Source organism: Theropithecus gelada, chromosome 2, assembly GCF_003255815.1.
Source record: "Theropithecus gelada isolate Dixy chromosome 2, Tgel_1.0, whole genome shotgun sequence".
Classification (NCBI taxonomy): domain Eukaryota; kingdom Metazoa; phylum Chordata; class Mammalia; order Primates; family Cercopithecidae; genus Theropithecus; species Theropithecus gelada.
This window is the reverse complement of record NC_037669.1, coordinates 96,773,383-96,800,495: the sequence shown is the minus strand read 5'-3', so window position 1 is coordinate 96,800,495 and position 27,113 is coordinate 96,773,383. Positions and strand designations below refer to the sequence as shown.

Here is a 27,113-nt window from a genome sequence, read left to right as displayed (position 1 = left end):
AAATAATTATTCTTATAATTATATTCAAAGAAAATGGACAGATCCAGTAATTCATGCCAAGGTAATCACAAATCACCTCAAAGATGTTTGGCCTGCTAGTTGCCCTAAGTGTGGCATAGCTTGGTTCATTCTAAATAACTGGCTCCTCAAAAATAGAAATTTTCAAATACAAAATAGTCATTCATAGTCAAACTAAATTCTTATTAAAACTTGTTTGAGGCCAGGCATGGTGGCTCACACCTGTAATCCCAGCACTTTGGGAGGCCAAGGCTGGTGGATCACCTAAGGTCAGGAGTTCAAAACCGGCCTGGCCAACATGGTGAAACCCCGTCTCTAATAAAAATACAAAAAATTAGCGAGGTGTGGTGGTACATGCCTATAATCCCAGCTACGCAGCAGGCTAAGGCAGGAGAATTGCTTCAACCTGGGAGGCAGAAGTTGCAGTGAGCTGAGATTGCACCATTGCACCCTAGCCTGGGCAACAAGAGTGAAATTCCATCTCAAAACAAACAAACAGATAAAAAAACTTGTTTGATTCCAACTCTGACACATATGCAGGAAGGCCACTCTGAACTGTCTATTGTTGGTGAAGGGTAGTGAAAGCCTATGATTCAGCTGATCTAAAGTAGTATTAGAACATCAAAAAAATGCCAGGCACAGTAGCTCACGCCCATAATCCCAGCACTTTGAGAGGCCAAGGCACAGGGATTGCCTGAGCATGAGTTCAAGACCAGCCTGAGCAACATGGCGAAACCCTGTCTTTACAAAAAATACAAAAAATTAGCTGCGGATGGTGGTGCACGCCTGTGATCTCAGCTACTCACGAGGCTGAGATGGGAGGATTGATTAAGTCTGGAAGGTCAAGGCTGCAGTGAGCTGTGATCATACCACTGCATTCCAGCCTGTGACATAGTGAGACCCTTTCTAAAAAAAAAAAAAAGTTTAAATAAAAGAATAAAGAGGTCATCTAACCCATCTTATTTCCCCCACAAAATGTTTTCCCATATGCAGCTGGTGATCCCTGCCTAGTAGAGCACTAAGTATCTGCCCAAGGGAGCTGACTCCACTGCTGGATCATAACTTTTCATTAGAGGCCTTCCTCTTCTTTAAGAGAACAAGTACTGACAACATACCTATGGGCTGATACTTTAAAGCAAACCGAGTGTACCAGCTGTCCTCAAGCTTCTTCAGGGCTTCATTGTCATGCAGTGGAAACACCTGAATCACGATGCCAGACGTGAGCAATCTTCTCACTGCACAGGGAAAATGTGCCAAACTGCATGAAATGGACTGGAGATGGTGCATGATACGCTTCAGCAAGTATTATAAGGACACTCCACAGAGGAATACAATGCAAAGTCATACTGCCTATTCCAAACCTATATATTCTTTCGTTTTTCAGAATGTAAATATCTTTACTATTCTCTTTGACTATGAAGCAAAACAAGAAAATATAACATTTTACACCATACAGAAGTGTACAAATTAGACTACGAGAGGCCCCTGTTAGTCTCTCCTTCCCCTTGAAAACAACCACTGTAAGAAGCAATGTAGTGTATAACCAGACATAAAAATATATCCATATATATTTTAAGAACAAAAATAAAATCATTTTATACACATTATGGTGTTTTGTAATCTCTTCTCATGTAGTAGTATACAGTGAATTTTTTTGATGCCAATAAAAATAGAACATGAAATGTCCTTTTAACAGTACCATAATATTCCCTTGTATGAAAAGCTGTAATTCAACTAATCCTCTATTTAAAAACATTTGTTTCCCTTTTTTTGCTATTGTAAATAATGCTAAAATTTGTACAAATACCATTCCCTACCTGTCTACTATTTCCTTAGTACTTAGAGGGGGAACTGCTAGGTCCAAGGGCATATGTATTGTAATATTTGACACATATTATAAAATTGTCTCTAGAAAAAATTTACGAATCTGTCCTTCCACTACAGCAAAGATAAGAAAATGTTCAGTTCCTTTCATTCTTGTTGATAGAGTATTTTCAATCCTTGTCGTCTCTTCTAATCTGATAACAAAAACTTACACTCACAAATAGCAAATAACAAAATCAAATTAAGACTTCCTACTTTCAGCAGTCATTTGACTAGTATGGTTTGAACACTCATGCACATATCTGGAAGAGACAAATGAATTTAACCAAAGACAGTATCTCCCAGCAATATTAAATGAAAATTTGGAATTGTCTCATCCACAGTAATTAAAATGACTCAGTGGATGGAGAAGAGTGTCTTCAGGTCTTCAAGAGGAAGTGTGTTCTGTAGATATGGAGAACTCAAATACAATGCCTTGTGCCATATTTGGGGAGATGGAATATTTTCCACATGAGTTCCTAATACAGTCTGTTACTAAGAATACGGTTGCTTATAAAATGAAATTTGGCCAGGCACAGTGGTTCACACCCATAATTCCAGCACTTTAGGAGGCTGAGGTGGAGGATTGCCTGAGGTCAGGAGTTCAAAACCAGCCCGGGCACCATCACAAGACCTCCATCTCTACAAAAAAAATTAAAAATGAGCTGGCCATGGTGGTGTGTGCCTGTAGTCCTAGCTACTCAGGAGGCTGAGGTGGGAGGATGACTGGAGTCCAGGAGTTCAAGGCTACAGTGAGCTATGATAGTGCCACTGCAGTTCAGCCTGGGCAACAGAGCAAGACCTCATCTCAAAAAAAAAAAAAAGATAAAATTTGCATTAAGAAAGGATGCTTTGCTGTTTTCATCCACTGATAAGCTTTGAGCTCTTTAAGGTTTATCAGCTCAAGTCTTCGGAGGGCTACCTCCCTTATCTCCTATCTACCTGTTACCAGAGACAGGTGATAAAAATATCAAGCATAAGACCCCTTATTGAGGACTGGCAAATAAACGTCTGCAGTGTGGAACAGAAACACAAAGTGTTCAGTGTAGTAACACTACATAGAGACAATGTAGTCTTAGGACAGGTCCCCATCATAAACCCTTCAGAACAATTTAAAAGTAAACCCAACTTCTTAGAAATGAAAAAGAAAAAGATAATAAAGAGATATCTGGTACTAACAATAGGAAAAGTCTGAAAAAAAAAGATTCTTCATATATGGTTCCCCCCACAATTATATTTTCATTAGTTATACGAGGAAAAAAGTTTTTAAAAGCTAGGTTTGTGATAAAATTATCCTTCATGATTGTAAAAAAGTATACACTCAAAGTATCAGTAACTAGGGTAAAAAGACATGTGGTTTAAGTTACTCAGTCTCTGGTACTGGCAAATCCATTTTTTAATATTTTAATTCTAACATGGTTCAGTGGATTTTTCTTCAGCTTGCAAGAGTTAAAGTTGATCACACACGACTGTTCTGATTCTTAGTCCGTATTTGGGGACGTACAGGCTACAGCTGATTCCTTCTTCCTATTACTACCCTTGTAAATTACTACATGAAGTTTTTTAACTGAACTGATTTATAGCATATAAATTATTTATTTCTAAGTTCTGTTTTAAAAAAAAAATGACTCCATTCTACTGTAGAAGACTTTCCAGGCAGGCATAAAAACCAGTTTCTAAAAATAGGACTGTGAACTGAAGACTTGGAGAGAATATAAAGCTGCAGGTCCTAAATTACTGATCTTCTGTTTATCAGTGCCAAAGTCATGGTTCTGGTTTCAGTTTCTATAAACAGAGGTTTGCTTTTAGGTTTTTTTTTTTTTTTAAATCCTTCAAACTTCTCATGTCAGTTAAGAATGTAATTACTAGGAAGGAGACTTACCTTCAAAGGAAACCATAATGCCATGTGGGCCTATTTAAAGAAAACAAAAACCTAAGCCAGAGTCCTTCCTTCAAGAGTGCTGAATGATCTCTTGTCAAGTACTGGGGCTATAATAGCCATTGAACCGTTAGCCAAACAAATCAAAATTTAGTTTAAGAGAGACTATCATCAGTAACATAGTTTACAGTAGGACCCTCCAGATTAACTAATGCAATAACAATACTAACACAGTACTGCTTCTGTCTTTGGTTTATGTGATGTGTTTACTTCAAAAGTAAAAGCAAAATCCCTCTCATAACTCCTTATAGCATTTCTGTGGGGGAGAGAGGAGCAGGTCATGCTACCTCCAATCCAACAGGGGGTGATAAGCATAGATGCCTGCAGGAAGTGGTGGCCAGCAGCCTTTGCACAATGAAGACAGTCCCTGTTCCCACAGCTGCTGCTGCACCTAGTACTCTAGCACTCAGGTGTGAAGAGATCACTTTTGTCTTAATAAAAAAAAATATATCTTTCTTAAAACACTATCATAAGGTTCTAAAAGAACATCTATATAATATTAAAGACATAATACATGTGCCAGGAGGTCCCATCAATCAAAACATGATAAACATCCAGTAGACATTTTTAGACACAGCTTTAATCTAAATAAAGTAACATCCCTTAGGATATGGTTAAAATGTAAGAAAACCTTGGATCCCTTAAAAACTCCTCTAAAACTCCTTCATTAGGTTATTTGCATGATGATTGACTGTTAATCACTAGGAGAGGCAAAGTCTGAGGGCATGAAAAGATCTTAGAAGACATGAAAACAAGAAATGAATGGCTGTCAAGATGAATGCTTGGGGACTAAGACACATGTAGCCAATTGCTAATTCTCCATGTTGCTTGTCACGTGGTGGAATGAGGGGGAACCCTAATATGCATGTAAGGAACACGGCTGTGCTTTGGTCGAGGATAGCCCAAGGTAAACATCCAAAGTGACTCAGCAACTTTAGAGCACAGGCCATAAAACTCCACTTGTTATCATGGCCATGTAGCCATAACATGGCTTTAATAGATGGACAGTGGGGAGCCAGGACACGGCTCAGCTCACGCATACCCAGGAAGAGAAAGAGTTAGGCTGCTGACCCTGGAGAGCCGACCATGCAGTTGTGTGTGGGAGCCACCGGACTAAGCAGCTGAGACAGGGCGAACAGTGTGAGAGAGCTAGTGTAAGTAAGCTGCTGCTGAAGACAGCTGCTGAATAAAACTACCTTTCACCTGCCTATGGACCCCCAGGTGTTCTTTCGGCTATCGGCTCATCCACCCTCTCCCTTCAGACCTCAGCATGAGCTGGAACCTGACCCCAAGCATAACATTCGGCATAGTCATGGACCTACAATGCACATCTCACAGCGCCATCTAACTGCCTTGAAATCATGTTTACATGACAAAACTTGCTATCTACTTAATGAAAGCTTTCTATCAAAACACAACATTACAGCAAGCAGCAAGCAACTTTATATGTGTATGTAAAATGAAAATCAAATTAAACGTAAGATCTGGGGAGTGTTTCTCATGAAAGTCCTGGCTGCCTTTCAGTCTTGAGGGGCATCACATTGGGCAGATTAAAGCCTCACCTCCCAATTAGCCTCACAGAGGCTGCCTAGGGGAGCAGATACCTTCAAATAAAATGAAAATAGCTTTTCCACTTATTTCTGTAGTTTAACTTAATGAAAATCTAGGATTTAAGTTACTCCAAGTTTTATTAGTTCTAAAATTTGCACTCCCAAAATAGGTTATAGTTTTAATTATGCATATGCCACTTTCCTTCAACCAAGTATTATTATATAAAATTAAAATGATGCAAAAAACACAGCAGTTTAAGGATCACATTCTCAAAGGCATAAAGGAAGAGAATAATGCAGCATTTAAAATCCCAGGACTGACAACTTAATTCTTATCTCAGTATAAAAATCTTTCCAATGACTACGATCAAGATGATTTTATTGTACTCATATTTAGTACCAAAATGGAAGGAAAGGGAAGGGAGAAGGGAGAAAGGGAGAAGAGAGGAAGAAAGGAAAAAAAAATCCTTGTTTACAAAAGCCTCATCCTGCCAGAAAGAAAGTTATTTCTATTATTGCTTCAGGATACCAGACTGGCTACCTACACAGTTAGAGAAATCCATTTACATATTTCCTTGAAGGTTTTCATTCAGCTGAACATTTATCTCTTTGAAGCAACTAGAAGCATTTGAAAAACTGCTGCTCCATTATCCCATCTGATCAAAGAGCACACTCACTCTTTTCTCTGTCCCAGCCACATCCAAGAGGACGTACCTGTGCAGAAACTCACAGGTGGAAGCCGTGATTTCCATATTATCAATGTGCATGAAAAGGGAGAAACAGAATGCTTACACTAACAATCAGAACTGTGCCCCAGTCTGCTTCGTATTTTATTGGATGCAGTACCCAGCTGTGTCTGAAAACATGCCTTCCCGCTAGGAGATGACGAAAGATTTAAAAATTTTGGGACAGTATCAAACAACTGCTTAACTACAGAATGTGGAAATCGTGGTTACAAATAGTGGCAAAAAGATATCTCTACCCTATTCTTGTTCGTGATGCCAAATTAAAAACAAAAGGAAACAAGAAACATAAAAACAAATCCCTATCTTTCATGCAAGTACGAAAAAACAAACTAAAATCCCAAATCACCAACTATAAAAAGAGGCCTTGAAAATCAGCCCTGGGTAAACTAAGAGCACCCATGCTTCTGCAAACCTGGGCCAAGCACACAAAGGGCAAGGCTGTCCTGGAACTGGGGATGGTAAATCACAGTCCCCTTGCTCAGAATGCAGGCAATGAGGGTGCATGACAGACACCTGGAGTATGTCTGCTCCCTGCCTGGCACCACAGCCAGATAAGAGGCCAGGTTAGAGGAAGAAGAGTGACCTGCTGGGACCCAAGGATGGAAGGTAACTAGCTATGGAGCTGTGGGTCTCGGTGGGTCAAAGACAGGCCTAACTGCCAAACACAAGAAAAACCCTGCAAGAACAGTGCACCATGGAGGTTCTCTTCAGGGACTAGGATGGCTCAAGGAGAACACACTGCCAGGCAAAATCTGAGCTTCTCACTACCACAGTTCCCTGCTGGAAGCCCCTAGCACCTTCTCTCTCCTACACACACTTTCTTCTAAAAATGGCCAGTCCAGGAAAAATAGGGGTTCATTAAAACACAAGTAATAAAAAATAAGTAATAATCACAAAGAAACTGGCATAGAGCTATACAAAAATACTACCTGGAAAAAAGGGGAAACCAAAAATACTACAAGAAAAAAATATATAAACGAAAGTCAAAGAACAAACAGCAGAAAATTATAGCATCCGGCAACAAAAAACTATGAAATTCTTCATGAAATTAAAGAAATTCATGCAAACATCCCATCTCTGAAATGAAAACTCAAAGAAGATCTCTGAGAGCTGAAGGAGAGAGCTCAGAGAAGCAATACAAGAGAAAAATTTATAAACTTGTTACAGACTCAAGTCATGATAAAAGCAACAATAAAAAGGAAAGACTGAAAATACAATCAGGAAACAGGCAGACAAGCCAAAGAAAATTACATAAGAACAAAGACTTGAAAATACTACAAAGAATATGCAAGAGCCCACATATATAAAATTGGCACCCCTCAAAATGAGAACAGAGCAAATACAACCAAATAACTCTTCAAAGAGAACTGAAGAAAATTTTCCTGAAATCATGGTAATCCTTACTCTGCATACTGAAAGAACATATGTCCAACCAAAAAAAAAATTGATAAAAAATAATAACGTCAAGACATACGCAGATAACTGGAAATTCAGACAAATAAGAACAATGAGTGCCTACGTTCAAACTTCCTGATACCTCCTAAAAGCCATGCAGATGAACAAGGAGAGCAAGTAAAAGCACCTGTAACATATGCCTACAGCACAACCCAGAGACAGGGGAGACTGCAACATGTAAGCCAGGCAATAAAGAACCAACACCTGGAAGAGATCTTGGCCACAGACTAGAATGGTGCAGGAAGCCCCAGCAGGAGCTGCAGAGACAAACGGGGAGGCCAGAGGAGTCTATTTGGTGTAGGAACCCAGATAACACCAATGAGGCCTCATCACCCTCCTTCAGGAGAAGGCCCCACACCAAGTGGGAACTTCCAGAAACAAGTCTGAGACCTGATGGGTCAGAGCTCCGACAGCAGGAAGGGCTGGAAAGTACACAGAACAAGAGGCAAGCGGACTGGAAAGCACTCCTTCTGGGAAATGCAGAGGGAAGTGTCTGGAAAAGTAATGGACTTTGGGAGTAGCAGCCTATGGGGAAGGAAAGGAAGTTAAAAAGTGATTAAGAGTCCTACTGAATCAAGATCCCACATTCCATAAGATCTCCTGCTAATGGCTGATAGAGGAATATCCTCAATATTTAAATGTTAATGAGAAAAATTTTTTTAATCAAGAAGAAAAAAGCAAGCACAAATAAGACAAGGGAAAAATACCATTAAAACAGGAGCTTAAAAGATGCTGAGAGAAATCTGTACAAACCAATTCACACAAATTTGAAAGCCTATGTGATAAAATGGAAACTTTTCTAGGAAAATATAATTTACCTAAACTAACTCCAGTAGTGATAGAAAGTCTAAACAAACCAATTTCCATAGAAGACTTAGAGAAAACTGTTCAAAAACCTAATCCACAAACATCAGAGCCAGATGGTTTCATACAGAAATTCTAACATACCTTTAAAACAGGTTAGATTGTGACTACATATAGTTATAGAACAAAAAAGAAAAATGAAAATCTTAAACTTCATCCAGAACTTGCATTAATATTAAAATTAGCATGGCCTTATAAGCTATTTTATGTAAATTGTAAAATAAAGCAAATTAGTAATTATGCTGATGTTATTAAGAATCAATATTTTCAATATAAGTAAAAAGATACAAATATAAACCAAAGAAATTAAGTGATAGCCTATAATGTTAAATTTGAATTGACTATATCAATATAAATTCATGATTTTCAAAAATATATTTCCTAGTCTTTTCCACTGAAATGGGAAAAAAGATGGCATAGCCTATATAAAAGATATTTTAAGCTCACAAAAAAACACTTTCAACATAAAATATAACATCAACTACCATAACCTAACACAAAATATGTAATTTGTTTAAGTTTACTCAGTAAATATTTTACTTAGCATAAATTTACATAGTAAAAAAAAATCCTCAGATTAGAGTACAAAGCAAAATCTGACTACATCCTGATATAAGAGATCCATGTAAAATGATACTGAGAGAGGCTGAAAGTAATAGGCTGGGCAAAAACATTCTAACAGATGCAAACTGAAATAAGGCAAGAACCACAAGACAAGGCTGAATTCAGCAACAATAAAACATTAAGGAAGATGAAGAATAATATTTCATAATGATAAAAGGTGCAATCAACAATAAAAATCTATCCAAAATCTTTTTGCAGCCAAAACATAGCTACAAAATTCATAAAACAAAGGTAAAAGAAAATACAAAGAGCAAATTGGCAGGAACATAATGAAATTCCCATAGTTGTTATAGAGATCTAGGGCTATGATGGCTCAAGAAAGCAAAGTACAAGGGATACAAAAACGACATGAAAAAATTAATAATGTATACGTAATATAAATTGTTGAATACAACAAAAAAGAAATCTAAATACTCATGTCATATGAATACTGACGCAAAAATAATAAAATATTAAATGGAAGTCAGCAGGAAAACAGATAATATAAGCAAGTATGGTTCACCATGGGAATAAATGAATGAGTTAATATTAGGAATTCTATTAACATCAGCTGCCATATTGATAATGTCAGGGGTAAAAAAATAGTCTTCACAGATGTCATTAATATATAAAATATAAATTAAAATACAAAATATTCTTAATAAAGTAGAAGGAATGAATGTTTTCCAAACACAACAAAAATTACCTAGTCAAAAGCCAACATCCTGCTGAATGCTCAATATAACACGCATTCCCTTTATAAACTGAAGCAATCGGCTGGGCACAGTGGCTCACGCCTCTAATCCCAGCACTTTGGGAGGCCAAGGGGGGTGGATCACCTGAGGTCAGGAGTTCAAGACCACCCTGGGCAACACGGTGAAACCTAAGACAGCAGAATTGCTTGAACCTGGGAGGCAGAGGTTGCAGTGAGCCAAGATCGTGCCACTGCACTCCAGCCTGGGTGACAGAGCGAGACTCTGTCTCAAATAAATAAATAAATACATAAATAAATTGAAGCAATCACTATGGAAGGCAATTTGGCAGTATCTACTCTAAAAGATGCATATACCTTTGATCTAACAATTTCACTTCTGGGAATATTCCTACTTTATTTTTAATGAAAACATTGAAGGAAAACAATTAGATGTTCATCAATATAACATCTATATGATGGAATACTAGGTGGCCAAGAAAAGGAATGAGTTAGCCTAATTTGGTATTCTACAATAATGATCAAAATATATTGTTAAATAAAAAAGCAAGTCCAAAATGGTATGCACAATACACTCCCCATCTCTCTGAACATGTCTTCTCTTGAACAGAATTTCTTTAAGGGTATATAATTGGGAGGGAACAAAGGGATTTGGAACATGGGACAGGAAAGAGACAACTTATCATTGTCTAAATTTTTGAACTATTTGAATTTTCATCATATACATGTATTATTTTTTAAATTGACAGAAACTAATAGAAAATAAATGCAAAAATTGTAAGATGCTTGGGAGAAGTATTTTCCTGCTATATGTTATATAAATTGAAAGGAATCATGCATATGTCCACAGTACAGATGATAAACCCTGTTTTCATCAGAACTCTGAATACAGTTCAGAATAGGCTAGAATAAATACTACATCTTACTTTAAAAAAGACTTTCTATAAAAAAATGTAAAAATTATAATTTATCCTAAGAAAATACTCTAAAATGCAAGAAGGTCGAGAAAGATTACAATTTGAAAAAGCTCTGTCAAAAGTAAGGCACAATTCTGAACACAAAAGAGGAAGTTAGAAGTTAGAGAGTTAAGAAGTTAGAAAGGCAAATAAAATCTCAGAAGGCCTTCTATTCCCTATCATGTCTAAGGAAATCAGGAAGTCCAGAAAAGATACAGCATCACCTATGAAGAATTCTTGCCAAAAATTTTCCAGTTTTCAGGAAAAACAGAGGATAGGGGAACAATGAGAAAATCTAAGAGACAAATGGCATGGTCTCTTCAGCAAGTCGATGTTATGAGGGAAAAAATGGAAAAGAGAAACTATTCTATATTAAAAGAGACAGACATAACCAAACAACATGGGTTAACTTAGACTGGATCTTAGTGTGAGCAAACAAGATCTAAAATATATTTGGTGACAACTGGGAAATGTGAATATGAACTGGTTCTTGGGCATCTGTCTGCCTGTGAGAGATAGGACTAGCTGGATTTACTAGGCTGACTAAGAATTCCTAAGCCTAGCTGTGGAGGTGACTGCATCCACCTTTAAACACAGGGCTTGTAACTCAGCTCACACCCGACCCATCAGGTAGTAAAGAGGGCTCACTAAAATACCAATTAGGCTAAAAGCAGGAGGTAAACCAAGGTAATAGATTCAATGCCATCCCCATTAAGCTACCAATGACTTTCTTCACAGAATTGGAAAAAACTACTTTAAAGTTCATATGGAACCAAAAAAGAGCCCACATTGCCAAGACAATCCTAAGCCAAAAGAACAAAGCTGGAGGCATCATGCTACCTGACTTCAAACTATACTACAAGGCTACAGTAACCAAAACAGCATGGTACTGGTACCAAAACAGAGATATAGACCAATGGAACAGAACAGAGCCCTCAGAAATAATACCACACGTCTACAACCATCTGATCTTTGACAAACCTGACAAAAACAAGAAATGGGGAAAGGATTCCCTATTTAATAAATAGTACTGGGAAAACTGGCTAGCCATAAGTAGAAAGCTGAAACTGGATCCCTTCCTTACACCTTATACAAAAATTACTTCAAGATGGATTAGAGACTTAAATGTTGGACCTAAAACCATAAAAACCCTAGAAGAAAACCTAGGCAATACCATTCAGGACACAGGCATGGGCAGGGACTTCATGTCTAAAACCCCAAAAGCAACGGCAACAAAAGCCAAAATTGACAAATGGGATCTAATTAAACTAAAGAGCTTCTGCACAGCAAAAGAAACTACCATCAGAGTGAACAGGCAACCTACAGAATGGGAGAAAATGTTTGCCATCTACTCATCTGACAAAGGGCTAATATCCAGAACCTACAAAGAACTCAAACAAATTTACAAGAAAAAAACAACTCCATCAAAAAGTGGGCAAAGGATACGAACAGACACTTCTCAAAAGAAGACACATGAAACCAACCAACAGACACATGAAAAAATGCTCATCATCACTAGCCATCAGAGAAATGCAAATCAAAACCACAATGAGATACCATCACACACCAGTTAGAAAGGAGATTGTTAAAAAGTCAGGAAACAACAGGTGCTGGAGAGGATGTGGAGAAATAGGAACACTTCTACACTGTTGGTGGGACTGTAAACCAGTTCAACCATTGTGGAAGACAGTGTGGCAATTCCTCAAGGATGTAGAACTAGAAATACCATTTGACCCAGCCATCCCATTACTGGGTATATACCCAAAGGATTATAAATCATGCTGCTATAAAGACACATGCACACGTATGTTTATTACGGCACTGTTCACAATAGCAAAGACTTGGAACCAACCCAAATGTCCATCAGTGATAGACTGGATTAAGAAAATATGGCACATATACACTATGGAATACTAGGCAGCCATAAAAAAGGATGAGTTCATGTCCTTTGTAGGGACATGGATGAAGCTGGAAACCATCTTTCTCAGCAAACTATCACAAGAACAGAAAACCAAACACCGCATGTTCTCACTCATAGGTAGGAATTGAATAATGAGAACACTTGGACACAGGAAGGGGAACATCACACACCGGGGCCTGTTGTGGGGTGAGGGAAGCGGGGAGGGATAGCATTAGGAGATATACCTAATGTAAATGACGAGTTAATGGGTGCAGCGCACCAAGATGGCACATATCTAACAAACCTGCACGTTGTGCACATGTACCCTAGAACATAAAGTATAATTAAAAAAAAAAAAAAAGAAATAGTCAAATCATCTATCGCCTGAGAGCACAGGGGGAGGGACAATGATAGGGATACAAACCCAGGCATTCGAGCAGGGAGCGGCAACCCACTTTGGGTCCCCTCCCGTCGTATAGGAGCTCTCTTTTCACTGTATTAAATCTGGCAACTGCACACTCCTCTGGTCGTGTTTGTTCTGGCTCGAGCTGAGCTTTTGCTCACGGTCCACCACTGCTGTTCGCCGCAGTCGCAGACCCGCCATTGACTTCCACCCCTCCGGATCCCACAGGGCGTCTGCCACGCTTTTGATCCAGCGAGGCACCCACTGCTGCTCCCGATTGGGCTAGAAGCTCGTCATTGTTCCTGCGCCGCTGAGTGCCCAGGTTCATCCTAATGGAGCTAAACACTAGTTGCTGGGTTCCACAGTTCTCTTCTGTGACTCACAGCTTATAATATAACATTCACCGCATGGCCCAAGGTTCCTTTCCTTGGAATCTGTGAAGCCAAGAACCCCAGGTCAGAGAACAAAAGGCTTGCCCCCATCTTGGGAGCCGCCCGCCCCCACCTTGGGAGCTCTAAGAACAAAGACCCACCAGTAACACCTGGATGAAGATTGGAAGGTGGTATTACACTATTAAACGTAAACCATGTGGTCCCAGCTACTCAGGAGGCTAAGGCAGGAGATTACTTGAGCCCAGGAAGTGGAGGCCGCAGTGAGCCATGTTCACACCACTGCACTCCATTCTGAGTAACAGAGCAAGACTGTCTCAAAAAAACAAACAAACAAAACAACAACAACAACAAAAAAAAAAAAAACAGACTAGGGGACAGAGAAGCTTACATGTTTAAAGTGTATCTTAGGCAGCAAAAATGTTCTGAAGCTTTGCCACTATCTGGGTTTGAAGCAAACTTGGAATTATGCATTATAATAAACTCTTTCATTCTGCAAACTAGTATCCTCATTAAAATGAAATCACACAAAACCAAAAAGTTGCAAAATTCTAATTTGCATACCCAGTGAGAACAGAGGAAATGGAAAGAGTGCTCCAGTGTCTTCCCTTTTATATTCCTCCACAGATTTTCATGTACAATATTAGGGCATAAAGTAAACTTTGCTCATTTTAATTGAGTAATATGTATATGTGTTCACACTGGATTTTAAGCTAACTGTATGCTATGAGACCTTGATAAATAAGTAGTCAACAACACAAAACAAACATATTGATTTAAAGATGCAATATACTGAGGTTCCAAGGGGAAAAGATACGTTCATAAAAATACAAGTCATTGTAAGTTTGTGTAAATTCTTCTGTAAGAGGGAAAAAGGCATCTATAATTTGCTATTTATGTCTATTAAGAAAAAAGCTCGTTGATATAATGACTTACACAATGATTTTCCTGGATACAGCTTTGCCTGGGGGTAGCCAGGGATCATTTTTTCATCTTTAGCTCTAAGATTTTCAAGTTCATGTTTGATAATGAATTGACATTCCGCCATTGTCAGGAAATCATCATTGTTATCTAAAATAAGACAGAAATTACCAGATTTTAGTAGTAATCAAAATAAAAATATTCCAATTATCTGAGATTATAGAAACAATGGTGTAAACAAGAAGCAATTAACATAAGTAATCAAAGTATGAAGCTGGTAAATTAAATAGAACATAAAGCTCCTTAGATATTTTACAAGAATAAAAAAATTATGTTATGCCTTCACATAATACAATTCTACAATAACCATTTTAATACTTAGAGTAGAAACATTCAAAAAGCATATAATTGATCTCATTTAGTACCAATGAGCAGAAAGCAGTATTTTCTTAAATTATAATAATATATTAAACTTATTAACATATTATTGTGTTAAACCAGGGATGGAATTGAAGAAGTTTGCCTATATGGCAAATTATCCTCCTTCAAACTCTCAAGCCCATTCCATTCCCTTCTGGAGTCAAACATCCCTTCCATTAATGAGAGAGAAGAAAGTCTTGTAAGAAAATGTTGTTGCTATTTGACAGGTGAATCCTGTTAAATAAGGTAAATTTCATCTTGAACATTTATTCACTCAGGTATAAAAATCCGGAGTAAGTGAATCCAAAGAAGTCTAATCACATCTTCTAACTCTGAAAGCCCTGGCAGGGATCAGTTTGATTCTGAAGCTAAGCTCCCATCCTGTTATCATATCCACCCTGGCTTTCCCAGTTCTTTCCTGAAAATATTCTCTACTAGAACCTGTTTTGGGGCCAGTATAGAACCAATGACCCTATCACATTCAGCAGGAGCCAGAAAATTCAGGAAATGAGGTTTCTAAGGTACTGAACTACTACTGTGTTTCTCATTACTACAATTTTTTTCTAATAAATATTCACATATGGTTATTTGTAGAAAATCTCTACTTACGCAACTTTCTATAGTTAATTTCTTTTTACATGATTGTTTTCTTGTAGAGTTAGAAAATATAATACTTTTCTTGGAGTATTTTGTTAACTTAGAATTGATTGGTGACAATCATTCTGCATTCAAAAAAAATGATTTTTCTGTATCAAGCTACTGAATACTCATAAGAATTAGAATAGAATAATATAAATAAGTTACATGTGTTCTTCTAATTTGTGTTCATCCAGGGGAGGCAAAGGATGGCAACAGGCCAAATGTAGCCTGCCACATGGTCTTATAAATAAAGTTTTATTGAACACAGCCTCGCCCATTCACTTACTTATGGTCTATGGCTGCTTTTTTGCTCTACCAATGGCAGTGTTGAGTAATTGCAGCAGAGACCACACGGACTGCAAAACCTAAAATATTCACTATTTGATCCTTTACTGAAAAAATATTCACTATTTGATCTATTCATCATAAACTTCTTTTTGATAAATGGATTCTAACAGAGACAAAGAACTAAGGGCTTACCATCGAAACCTTTGAAGTTCTGTCTGGTTCTGTATGTGAAGGCTCTCATGGTGTTATCATTGCACTCTTTTACCAATCCCACTGCTTCTGCTCCCAGTAACATTCTAATCTTGGAGGCACCAACAAGATATAAGTTCTGATTTTCTAGTGTTTCTTGTTCATATTTATTTAACAATGGTCTAAACAACAACTGGGCACCTTCAAAAACAAAAGATAAGTACAATCTTAGACAAACATAAACGTTTCAAAAATAAAAACTTTCTCAATAAATATAATGTTTCTAGTCTGGTAGAAGAAAAAGAAATTATATTAACAATTTAAATCCATCTTCCAAGTAAATAACATAAGTACATTAGGGATGGCAGTTCTTTATAGTTTTTCAATAAATGCAAAAACTGAAAAATGTAGCACTAAGTGGCCTGCCACTTATTCAAATGTGAAGCAGATGAGACAAGAATTCAATATTTATGAGCTCTAGGTATAAAAGTACACTAAATAAAAATATAGAACAAAGATTGCAGTTTAATATAAACACAATAGACCAAAATTTAAGAAAATTAATTTGGAACAAAATGTTTCAGTAAAAAGAAAAACCAAAATGTAATACAATTACACTGGACTATAACAGATTTTGTGACTGTTAAATACTAAATAATAAAAAGCAATATAACTTTTCAGTGATTTTTCCCATCAATTTCTATGTTCTATTTGGTTTAATATTTTTCTGAAATAAGTTACCAAAACATAAAGAGATGCTATGATTTGATCATATACATGTAATTATTATTTAAAAGATTATAAAGAAAAGAGATTATTTCCACCTACATCAATTTTTGTTTGTTTTTGAGACATGGTCTCACTCTATTGCCCAGGCTGGAGTGCGGTGGCATGATCTTGGCTCACTGCAACCTCCACCTGCCAGGCTCAGGAGATTCTCCCACCTTTGCCTCTCGAGTAGGTGGGACTACAGGTGTGTGCCACCACGCCAAGCTATTTTTTTGTATTTTTTGTAGAGGCAGGGTTTCACCATGTTGCCCAGGCTGGTCTTGAACTCCTGAGCTCAAGAGATCCACCCACTTCGGCCTCCCAAGTGCTGGGATTATAGGCATAAGCCACAGCGCCCGGCTTTAAACTTTTAAAGGTACATTTATTTCTTTAGTATTTACCCTCTAGGGATGGTTGACAGGAATGATGAAAATATTAATCGGATGATAACAGGATCATGAGCAGAATTTGTACTTCATTTATCAAATGGTTTAATATATTAAGATGAATGCATTATGACACTATTATCTAGGTAATATACAGTAAAGCTATTAAAGACTTTAGTAAAAGGTATATTCGATTTACAGAAAATACCAATGGCTCTTAAATATAAGATCCTTAACCTCACTCATATTAAGACAAATGTAAAAACTATACCAATATGCTGTTTCTCACCTCTCACACTGCAAAGATGGAAAGTTTGATAACAGGTTGGTGAGCGTGGTAGCTGTGAAGGTACCCCACTCCACCAGCTCTCCCTTCAAGACAATCTGCTTTGAAGAACAGGGTTGACTGCCAGGCTCCTGTTGCCACACCTTAAGATGCTTCTCCCAGCTGCCTCCAGCCATCAGCGGGGCACAGAGGGGATACTGGAACAAGGCCATTTCTGCACAACATAAGTTTCCTTTAAAGGGCAACTTTAAGCCTGGCTGTTACTTTCTCAGAACTGGGCTGTGGTCTGAGGCTCTTCCAACTCAATTCTCCTTCCTTTCTTCTCTCCTTTAACAACTGTCAAACTGACAAAGTCTGAAGGCTCTCTAGACCCATTCTTGCTCCCTCCTCCTTCTTTCCACAAATATTTCTCTCAATAAACTTCTTGTTCATCAAATCCCATCTCTTGTTTGGAAGACCCAAACAGACACAGTGAGTTTTTGGGGAAAGGCATCCCAGCCATTTTTAGTGGGACAGCAACTGGTATAACCTTTTTTTATTAGTTAGTTAATTAATTTATTTTGAGACAGTGTCTCGCTCTGTCACCCAGGCTAGAGTGCAATGGTGCGATATTGGCTCACTGCAACCTCCGCCTCCAGGTTCAAGTGCTTCTCCTGCTTCAGTCCCCAAATAACTGGGAACGCCCAGCTAATTTTTGTAACTTTAGTAGAGATGGAGTTTCACTGTGTTAGCCAGGCTGGTCTTGAACTCCTGACCTCAAGTGATCCTCCTGCCGTGGCCTCCCAAAGTGCTGGGAGTACAGGCATAAGCCACTATGCCTGGCCTGGTATAACCTTTATGAAGAACCACTTGTCAACATTTTGCTTTGAAAAAGAGCATTTTTCTCAGATGTTTGGTGATCTTTCATTACATGTTCATGTTTAAGAAAGAGGTTCTGTGAGGCTAAACGGAATTTCTGAGGGCTTGTATAGAGCTCATCAAGGATGGCCTTTAATGTAAGGTCTTCCTCCCCTCCATTAACCTTTCCCTTTCAAATTGTTCAGGTGATTCCTTTGTTAGTTGTTTTCACGTCATCAAATAACATGCTTATAGAGCTATTTCTTGATTTTTCAGTTTTAACCATTGAAGATGAGGATTTTTAGCTCACTTTCCTTCTTCACCATTTCCATTCATCATTCCCATTACCTATTCTCACAATATGGTTAAATCATCCTTTGGTTACATCAAGTCAGTATGTGATTATGACTACATGTTATATACAGTATGCTATGATTTTCCTTTCTCATACTTTCCATTTTCCCAAAAGTTGCTGTCTTGTTTTATCATTTGCTTAGTTTATTATGTACCTATCAGTAAGCCAATCCCCCAAGTTCTCTGCCAACTGTCTCTCTCCTTGATCCACTGACACGAAAGATAACCTATCAACATCATCTTCATGGAGAACTCTTTCTTCACTCTGCCCTCACACCTCACTTTTCTTTGTTCTCTTTCTAGAACTCCTTTTATTCAGACGTGTACCTCATGAACTAGTCCTTTAATTTTCTTATTATTTGTTCTCATATTTTCCAATTCTTTACCTTTTTGCTCTTCTTTTTTGGAGGCTTTTCTCAACATGATCTTCTAGTAATTTTACTGAGTTTTTACATTTTAACTTCGTATTTTCACTTTATAAGAGCTGCTTTTTTCCTAAATGATTTTTATAATATCCTATTCTTGATTTATAGATGTTACATCTTTTCACAACTCTGAGTGCTGAGATTTTTATTATTTTTTTGTTTTCTTCTTCTGAATAGTCTGTTGCTTTAATCTGTTTAGTTTTAGATTTCTCTTTCATGTTAGGAATTGTTCTCAGATGTTTGGTGATCTTTTATTACATGTTCACATTTAAGAAAGGGGCTGTATGAGGCTAAACGGAAGTTCTGAGGGCTTAGATGGAGCTCATCAAGGATGGCCTTTAATGTAAAGTACTCTGGTCAAATAATTTTCCGTTAGCAACCCCCTGATTTCTGCACCTTTAGTTATTTTGTCTTAAGCTGGTCAGATTCTCCAAAGAAAGATTGTCCAATCTGCGTCCTACGAGGTGTGAATCTCACTGCTAATATTTTGGAAACTAAATTAGGTATGTGAGTGGTGGAGTAGGGGAAAGGGGAATGGTATTCAGTATCTTATTTTCAGTTCAGAATCTGTGCCTTCAATTGTGTATAGACTCCTATGCCAAAAACCATGCATCTGACCATCTCCAGAGAATAAACCTCAAGTCTTCTGCTGGGGTTGTAGAATATGGAAGGGATTTGAGGATCTATTTATTTTTATTTTAACTGACACATAATAATTGTATATATTCATGGAGTACATAGTAGTATTTCAATACATATAATGTAGAGTGCTCAGATCAGGGTTGTTAGCATACCCATCATCTCAAACATTTATTATTTCTTTGTGTTGGGAACATTCAATATCCTCCTTCTAGCTATTTGAAACTCTGTATTATTTCTTAAATGAATCTCAGCCAGTTACCTTTTCTTCTTGGTCCTACTTTTATCCCCACCTCCATAGGTCCAGTGTCCCTAATTCCTGAGTCATTGTGGGTATTGTGCAGAGTAAACCAAATTGCATCTCAACTTCCTTCCCTGTCAGCTTAACTTTTGGCTTTCTCAAATCTGACAAGTCAATAACTATTCAGCCACCTGTTTCCTAGCTTCCAATTTTTGCTGCTCTTATTTCTTTTTTTTTTTTTTTTGGTCCATGTGACTTTGGTCTTTTACATATTTTTTATTATTATTGTCAATTTAATAGCAGGTTGGAAGAGAATAAAAGTAAACATGAGTATAAATCCACTCCCTTCACCTGGAAGATGCTGAACACTTTTTTGGGAAGATTTTTTATGATCGCCCAAAAAGTGTGGAAAGATTCCCATCCCTTCCCTGTGTGTCCCTGGAGGCACACAATCGGCAAAAAGACGGCAGGGAATACACTGGAATCTTTCACACTGAAACACTATATAATTCTTAAATCACAAAAATTTTAAACAACAGACTTAAGATCAGTGAAATGCTCACATTTCTGCAAGCAAATACTCTTGTTTTTAAGTTTCCTTCTGGTTCAACTATTTGAAAAAAATTTTAATTCCACTTTGATTCCAATTTTATTCTTAAGAAATAACTTCAGTTTATAGTAACAGTTTTGTGTTTTTTTTGTTTTTTTTTAAGAGTCTTAGTCCAGTGTTCAGAGACTCTGTGCAGACTAAGGTGTTGTTTTGTATAGTTTACAAAATATTTGCTCATGTAAAACACTAAAACACCCACTGCTTTCTCACCCAGACTGGGAACCCATGTCACCTTTCAAGAGAAGGCTAAACCTTGGCATCTGAAGTCATTCCTTGCCACTGCAGAAAGTACTGCCACAGTGTCATCTAGCCCTTCCCTTTACTTTTACAGTAAATATACACATGATTCATTTGTTCATCCCATGCACTGCTTTGTGACAGCTCTTCCAAGTACTTTTCTTTATTTTAAATTTCTTTCTACCCTGATGGTAACATCTTTGCAGGCAGAGACTGTATTTCTCTCTCCCTTAGTACCATAACTGGCACACAAAGAGCATACAATAGATACTTGTCCATTCATTTGACAGATATTTTTTAAGCACCTACTATGCACCAAACACTGTAGCAGGCATACTATTTAGAGCTGTGAAGAAAACCACTCATGCTGCTTTCAGTTTCACGGGAACTTAAAGCCTCCTGTTGATTTAGGACCTCCTTTCAAGTCCCAGACATAATAAAAGGCAAAAAATGTAACATTAGTATATAAAATATATCAATGAAAATTATAAAACACATTTGCAAATACATTTTTAGTGACTGAGCATACAGTGTGGGAGGCCAGACTAAGTCTGAGTAGTGACTATTTTACTCACCTCCATCTTCTTTTTTAGCTATAATTCTGTTTTTCAGCCATTCTTTGGTTTCTTCTTTGACATCCTGAGCAAGTTCTATGACCACCAAAGGCGTGAAAGAACTCTCAGAAGTATTCAAAGCTGATAAGGTCACTTTCATCTTTGACAAATCTGCTGAAAATTAAAATAAAGAGTGAAAACGGGTTGTTATTATGGCAAAGAGAAATATGCTATAGACTTCCATTTTCTCTCAATTATACCTAATTCTGGCTTCCAAGATCAAAGCAAATTTCTCATGATTCAGATGGGTTATATGACAGACTCAACCAATGGTTCAAAGTACATGTGTGAGCCAAGCTTTGGAAAGAACACCATCCTTTTCTATAAGCAGCTCAGAATGTAGCAGAATAGACATTTGTGTAAATGAAGGATAACGATGTAAAATGTGCTGTCACACAATAAGAAAGTATTTTCAAAGAATGTGGCATCTGAACAGGATTCAGAGGAATGAATAGGAGTTTGCCAGATACACAATGAGAGGTATCCTAAGTAGACAAAATTTTATTTCCCTAGAAAATTATGATGAAAAAACAGCCAAGAGGCTCAGAGAAATACAAATGGTTAGGTATGGTTGGAACATTAACTTTGTGTAGGAGGAAAGAAAGGTGGCAATCAGCTGGTATCCAACTAGGGTCCCAGATTACAAAGGAAATGGGCTTTGTCTAACATACAATGGGAGTCACCAATTCATTATGAGCAGGGAACTGATGTAGTCAGTAGGGAGCTATTACAGATCACAAAGGGTCAGCCTAGAGTGTGGGAGGCCAGTTAGGGGCCATTAAAGTAGTCTAGAAAAAGCTGATACTGGTCTGAACAATGACAATGAAGAGGAAAGGATAGCTGGGGGTTAAATCTATAGAAGCAGACAACTGGGCTGAATATAACTACTAAAAAAAGAAAAAGAAAAAGAAAAATGCTAGTGGGTAATGAGTAGTCAGGGTGTAATTATATGGAACTCTCTACAGTACCCATCTCAGCTAGGCAGAACCACTACTATACATTTCCTCCAAAACTATACATCCTCAAAGTGACACATTAACTATGAACACAAGCCAAGACTTCCACTTCCAGGACAGTAGATTAAAGGGTTCAAACTCTTCTGCTGAAGACAACTAGACAACATACACCCACAGTCACATACATAAATATGTGCATATATATGTGACACCACAAGTGGAAAATTCCACACATAAGTACTTAACACAAAGTTGATCTCACGCACAAAATTATTTAAAATACTATATAACATTACTTTTAGGCTATGTGTGTAAAGTGCATTTGAAACATAAATTTCAAGTTTAGCCTTGGGTCCCATTCCCAAGAGATCTCATTATATAAATGCAAATATTCCAAAATCTGAAAAAACCCAAAATCTGAAACACTATTGGTCCCAGCATTTTGGATAAGGAATACGTGACCTGTATTTTAAAAAATCTGTGAATAACAAAAAGCCAACTAAGCTGGGCATGGTGGCTTACACCTGTAATCCCAGCTATTTTGGAGACAGGCTGGAGGATCACTTGAGCCCAGGAGTTCAAGACCAGCCTGGGCAACATAACAAGACCCTGTCTCTAAAAAAAAAAAAAAAAAAACAAGGCAGTGGGAAATAATGGAGTCCAGAAGACAGCTAAGCACTTGCAACCAGTTTCTCTGGAGTCTCTGCTCAGAGGGTAAGAAGCTAAGCAGGGCTTCTGTTGGCCATGGGAGGCTTGGGGACAAAACGTGTAATTAGTAGAGAGCCGATCAAGGAAGTCAGTCAGATAAAATCCCCACTTTGAACTGGGACCTGAAAAGGCTACATTCTAAACAGAATAGTGAACGAGAATTAGATAACCCTGATAGGAACTAAATTCTAGGTTTGTATTATTAATCAAGAGAAAAGTTAGTACATACGAAACAAAAAATAGTAACAAACAATAGAAACAAACACATAATAGATCCAAATAATGTAGTTGAAAGGACTTTAAAATAATGATCATCTATTCAAAGAACTAAAAGACAAGATTGATAATTTTGGCAAAGAACTGAAAACTATTTTTAATGGAAATTCTAGAATTTAAAAATGTGAGTCAAAATTGAGAACCCAAGGAAGGCTTTATAGAAAATCGGACAAACCTAAAGATAAAAACCAATGAATAATAACACAGGCACAAAGAAAATATCTAGAATTAAGCCCTGAGGACAAAAAAAAAAAAAAAAAAAACAAAGAAAATACAGTAAAAAGAGTAAGAGACAAGGAACTAAAAGGGGGAGGTATTAGAATACAAACAATATCTGAAGAGAGACTGACCAAGAATTTCCCAAAGCTGACAAACTATATACCAAGGCACAGATTTAAGAATCTCTATATACCTCCATCAAGATAAATTTTAAAAAGCGTAGTAAATATCAGAAAAGCCAAGAGAGAGAAAATCTTAAAGCAGAAAAATAAAGACAAAATACCTTGAAGACCAATAATTAGACTGAAAGAGTATCTTCAGTGTACCAAGAGAATATTATGGCTACTCCAAAATTATATACTTAGCCAAAATATGCCTCAAGAATAAAAGAGAAATAAAGCTATTTTCAAACATACAAAAATTGAGAGGATTCATCAGCATATTTCCACCAAAGAAAATGAAATGGTATTTGTTTTGTGGTTTTGTTTTGTTTTGTTTTGTTTTTGAGACAGGGTCTCACTCTTTTGCCCAGGCTGGAGTCCAGTAGCATGTGCCACCACGCCCAGCTAATTTTTGTATTTTTTGTGGAGACAGGGTTTTGCCATGTTGCCCAGGCTCATCTCAAACACCTGGGCTCAAGTGATCCTTTCGCCTTGGCCTCCCCAAATGCTGGGACTTCAGCTTCAGGTGTGAGCCACTGCACCTGGCCTTTTTTTTTTTTTTTTTTTTTTTTTGAGACAGGGTCTTGCTCTGTCACCCAGGCTAGTCTGGAGTGCAGTGGTGTGATTGTGGCTCACTGCAGCCTCAAACTCTGGGGCCCAAGCAATCCTCCCACTTCAACCTTTCAAGTAGCTGGGACCACAGTTGCGTGCCATGACACCCAGCTAATTTTTTTATTTTTGTAGAGATGGGATTTCCCTGTGTTGTCCAGGCTGGTCTCAAACTACTAAGCTCAAGCAATCCTCCCTCCTCAGCTTCCCAAAGTGCTGGGATTGCAGGTGTGAGCCAGTGTGCCCAGCCAAGAGTGTTAAGACAGAAAGAAATGATTGCAAACGATCTGGCATCTAGAACATAGCAATATCATATTTAGTGAACAGACAGCATTTGTAATATAGGAACTCCCCTACTGCCTTTTAACTTTAATTTCTTCTTTACTAAATTTCTCTTTTGTTGAATTTCTCACTACATATAAGACACTTTCTAGGTACCTACATACAAAATTCTACGTAATCTTCCTAAAGCCCTATAATTTATACTTTAAAAACCAAGAGGAAAATTGAATGAAGAAATTACTTTGTTAAGCTCATAGTAAGCAAGAAGTTAGTTTCCCATGATATACAGCTTAAAATTAGAGAAAATAGAGTCATTAGAGATATCCAAATTCTATGTTTTTTCCTACTAAATGAAATCTTAATTTTGAATTGTCTACCATACAACTCTGTTGAAGATGAGCTGAACAGTTCAAGATAAAATGACAAAGTGAAACCATATTACAGAATCTTCTGACCTAAAGTAAAATTAAATATATAAAACAAGTAACACAGTGCCCAAATATTAATAACAAAAAATAGTCAGCAGCCAAAGAGTAAACCTCAAGCCAAAATCATGACCAACTGAAGACAATACCAACAATGAACTGATAACAAAGGATCCTTCTGACAATTTGGAGAATTCCAACCATTTACGGTCATGCATCACTTAATGACAAAGACAGTTCTGAGAAATGGGTAGTTTCACTGTTGTGGAAACATCATAGAGTGTACTCATACAAACCTAGATGGCATAACCTATGACATACCCAGGCTATACAGTATAGCTTATTGGTCCAAGGCTACAAACCTATACAGCATGTTACTGCACTGAATCCTGTAGGCAACTGTAACACAATAATATGTATTTGTGTATCTAAACACAGAAAAAGTACAGTGAAAATACAGTATAAAAACTTAAAAATGAATACACCTGTATAGAATATTTACCATGAATGAAGGTTGCGGGACTGGAAGTTGCTCTGGGTGAGTCAGTGAGTGAGTGGTGAGTGAATGTGAAGGCCTAGCACATTATTGTACACTACTGTAGCCTTTATAAACACTGTACATTTAGGCAATACTAAATATATTTTTTAAAGTTTTTTTCAATAATAAATTAACCTTAGCTAACTGTAACTTTATAAATTTTTTGATTTTTTGACTTTTGTAATAACACTTGGGTAAGACACAAACACACTGTACAGCTGTACAAAAATATTTTATTTATATCTTTATTCTAGAAGCTGTTTTCTATTTAAATTTTTTAAATTTTTAAACATTTTTGTTAAAAAACTAAGACACAAATACATTAACCTAGGTCTACACAGGGTCAGGATCATCAATATCACTGTCTTCCACCTCCACATCTTGTCTCACAGAAAGGTCTTCAGAAGCAGTAACACACATGGAGCTGTCATCTCCTATAACAATGCCTTCTTCTGGAATACCTCCTGAAAGACCTGCCTGAGGCTGTTTTACAGTTAACTTTTTTTAATATAAGGAGGCGTACACTCTAAAATAATGATTAAGAGTATAGTATAGTATAGTATAGTAAATACATAAACCAGTAAAAATGGGTTCATTATCATTGTCAGGTATTATGTACTGTACATTACTGTATGTGCTACTTTTATGCAACTGGCAGCACAGTAGGTTTGTTTACATCCGCATCACCACAAACACATGACTAATGTGTTATACTACGATGTCACCAGATGACACAAATTTCTCAGCTCTGTTATAATCTTATGGGACCATGATATATGCAGTCTGTTGTTGACCGAAATGTCATTATCCAACACATGACTGTACATGCAAGTGTCTGCAAATTAATCTTTATAACACTGTCAGGCACAGAAAAACAGCTAGACATTTTAGTAGATTGCTGAATTAGACTTCAATAAACTCTAGAAGTATACCAATTTTATTTTATGAATACTAAATACGAGTAATCCTCAATAACTTATTTAATGGCCAATTAATAAGTAGTCCTTACCAATCTGTAAAAATGAAAGCCTATGAAATTGTATCCTATTGACTGAAATGAACCCCAAAAGAACCTGCATTTTTAGGATAACTTCAGGAGAATATCAAGAGAATCTTCAAGACCTTATTTAGAGTTTCTTGTCTAGTTCTCTACCCAATCCTTTTTCCTTCGTTCCTGTGGCAGAGATTTGAGCTATCCTCTGAAATCCACTCTCCCTTTCCTTGTCTAAGTACACGGCTAGGCTACATTTTCCACACAGTTGGAGTTAGGTGAGCATGGGACTAAATTCTAGACAATAGTATGTGAGCAGAAGTACTCACAACTCCAGACGAAGACTTTTAAGGGAGTGGTTCTATCTCTCCACAATGTTTTCTTTCCCTTTCCATGGGCCCTTGGGATACTGGGGAGATACAACACAGGAAAGTATGGCTTCCTAAATCAGAAGGAAGTTAAGCCACCCACCAATCCAGAATACCTGCCTTGAACAGTTACATGAGTGAGAAATCTATTATGTTTGAGCATATTACATGTGTCAGGATTTAAACAACACAGCAGTCTAGCTTACTCTGATTAATAGCATACAATCCCTCTGTCTTGTTTTGTTCTAGTGGTTTGGACTTTGGTTAATTATGTCTATTAGAATTGGTTAAGAGCTTAATCTCTGGAGACAGACAGACATAAATTCAA

At 37.3% G+C, this 27,113-nt stretch overlaps 1 protein-coding gene across 1 annotated transcript in view; it reads right to left on the bottom strand.

Moving 5' to 3' along the window:
- Nucleotides 1-27,113, bottom strand: part of ANO10 (anoctamin 10) — a 246,195-nt gene that overhangs the window by 208,714 nt on the left and 10,368 nt on the right. The window contains 4 exon segments of the mRNA XM_025375355.1: nucleotides 1,134-1,253; nucleotides 14,335-14,469; nucleotides 15,859-16,056; nucleotides 21,214-21,363. Coding sequence (XP_025231140.1) covers nucleotides 1,134-1,253; nucleotides 14,335-14,469; nucleotides 15,859-16,056; nucleotides 21,214-21,352 — 592 coding nt within the window. The 5' untranslated portion in view covers nucleotides 21,353-21,363.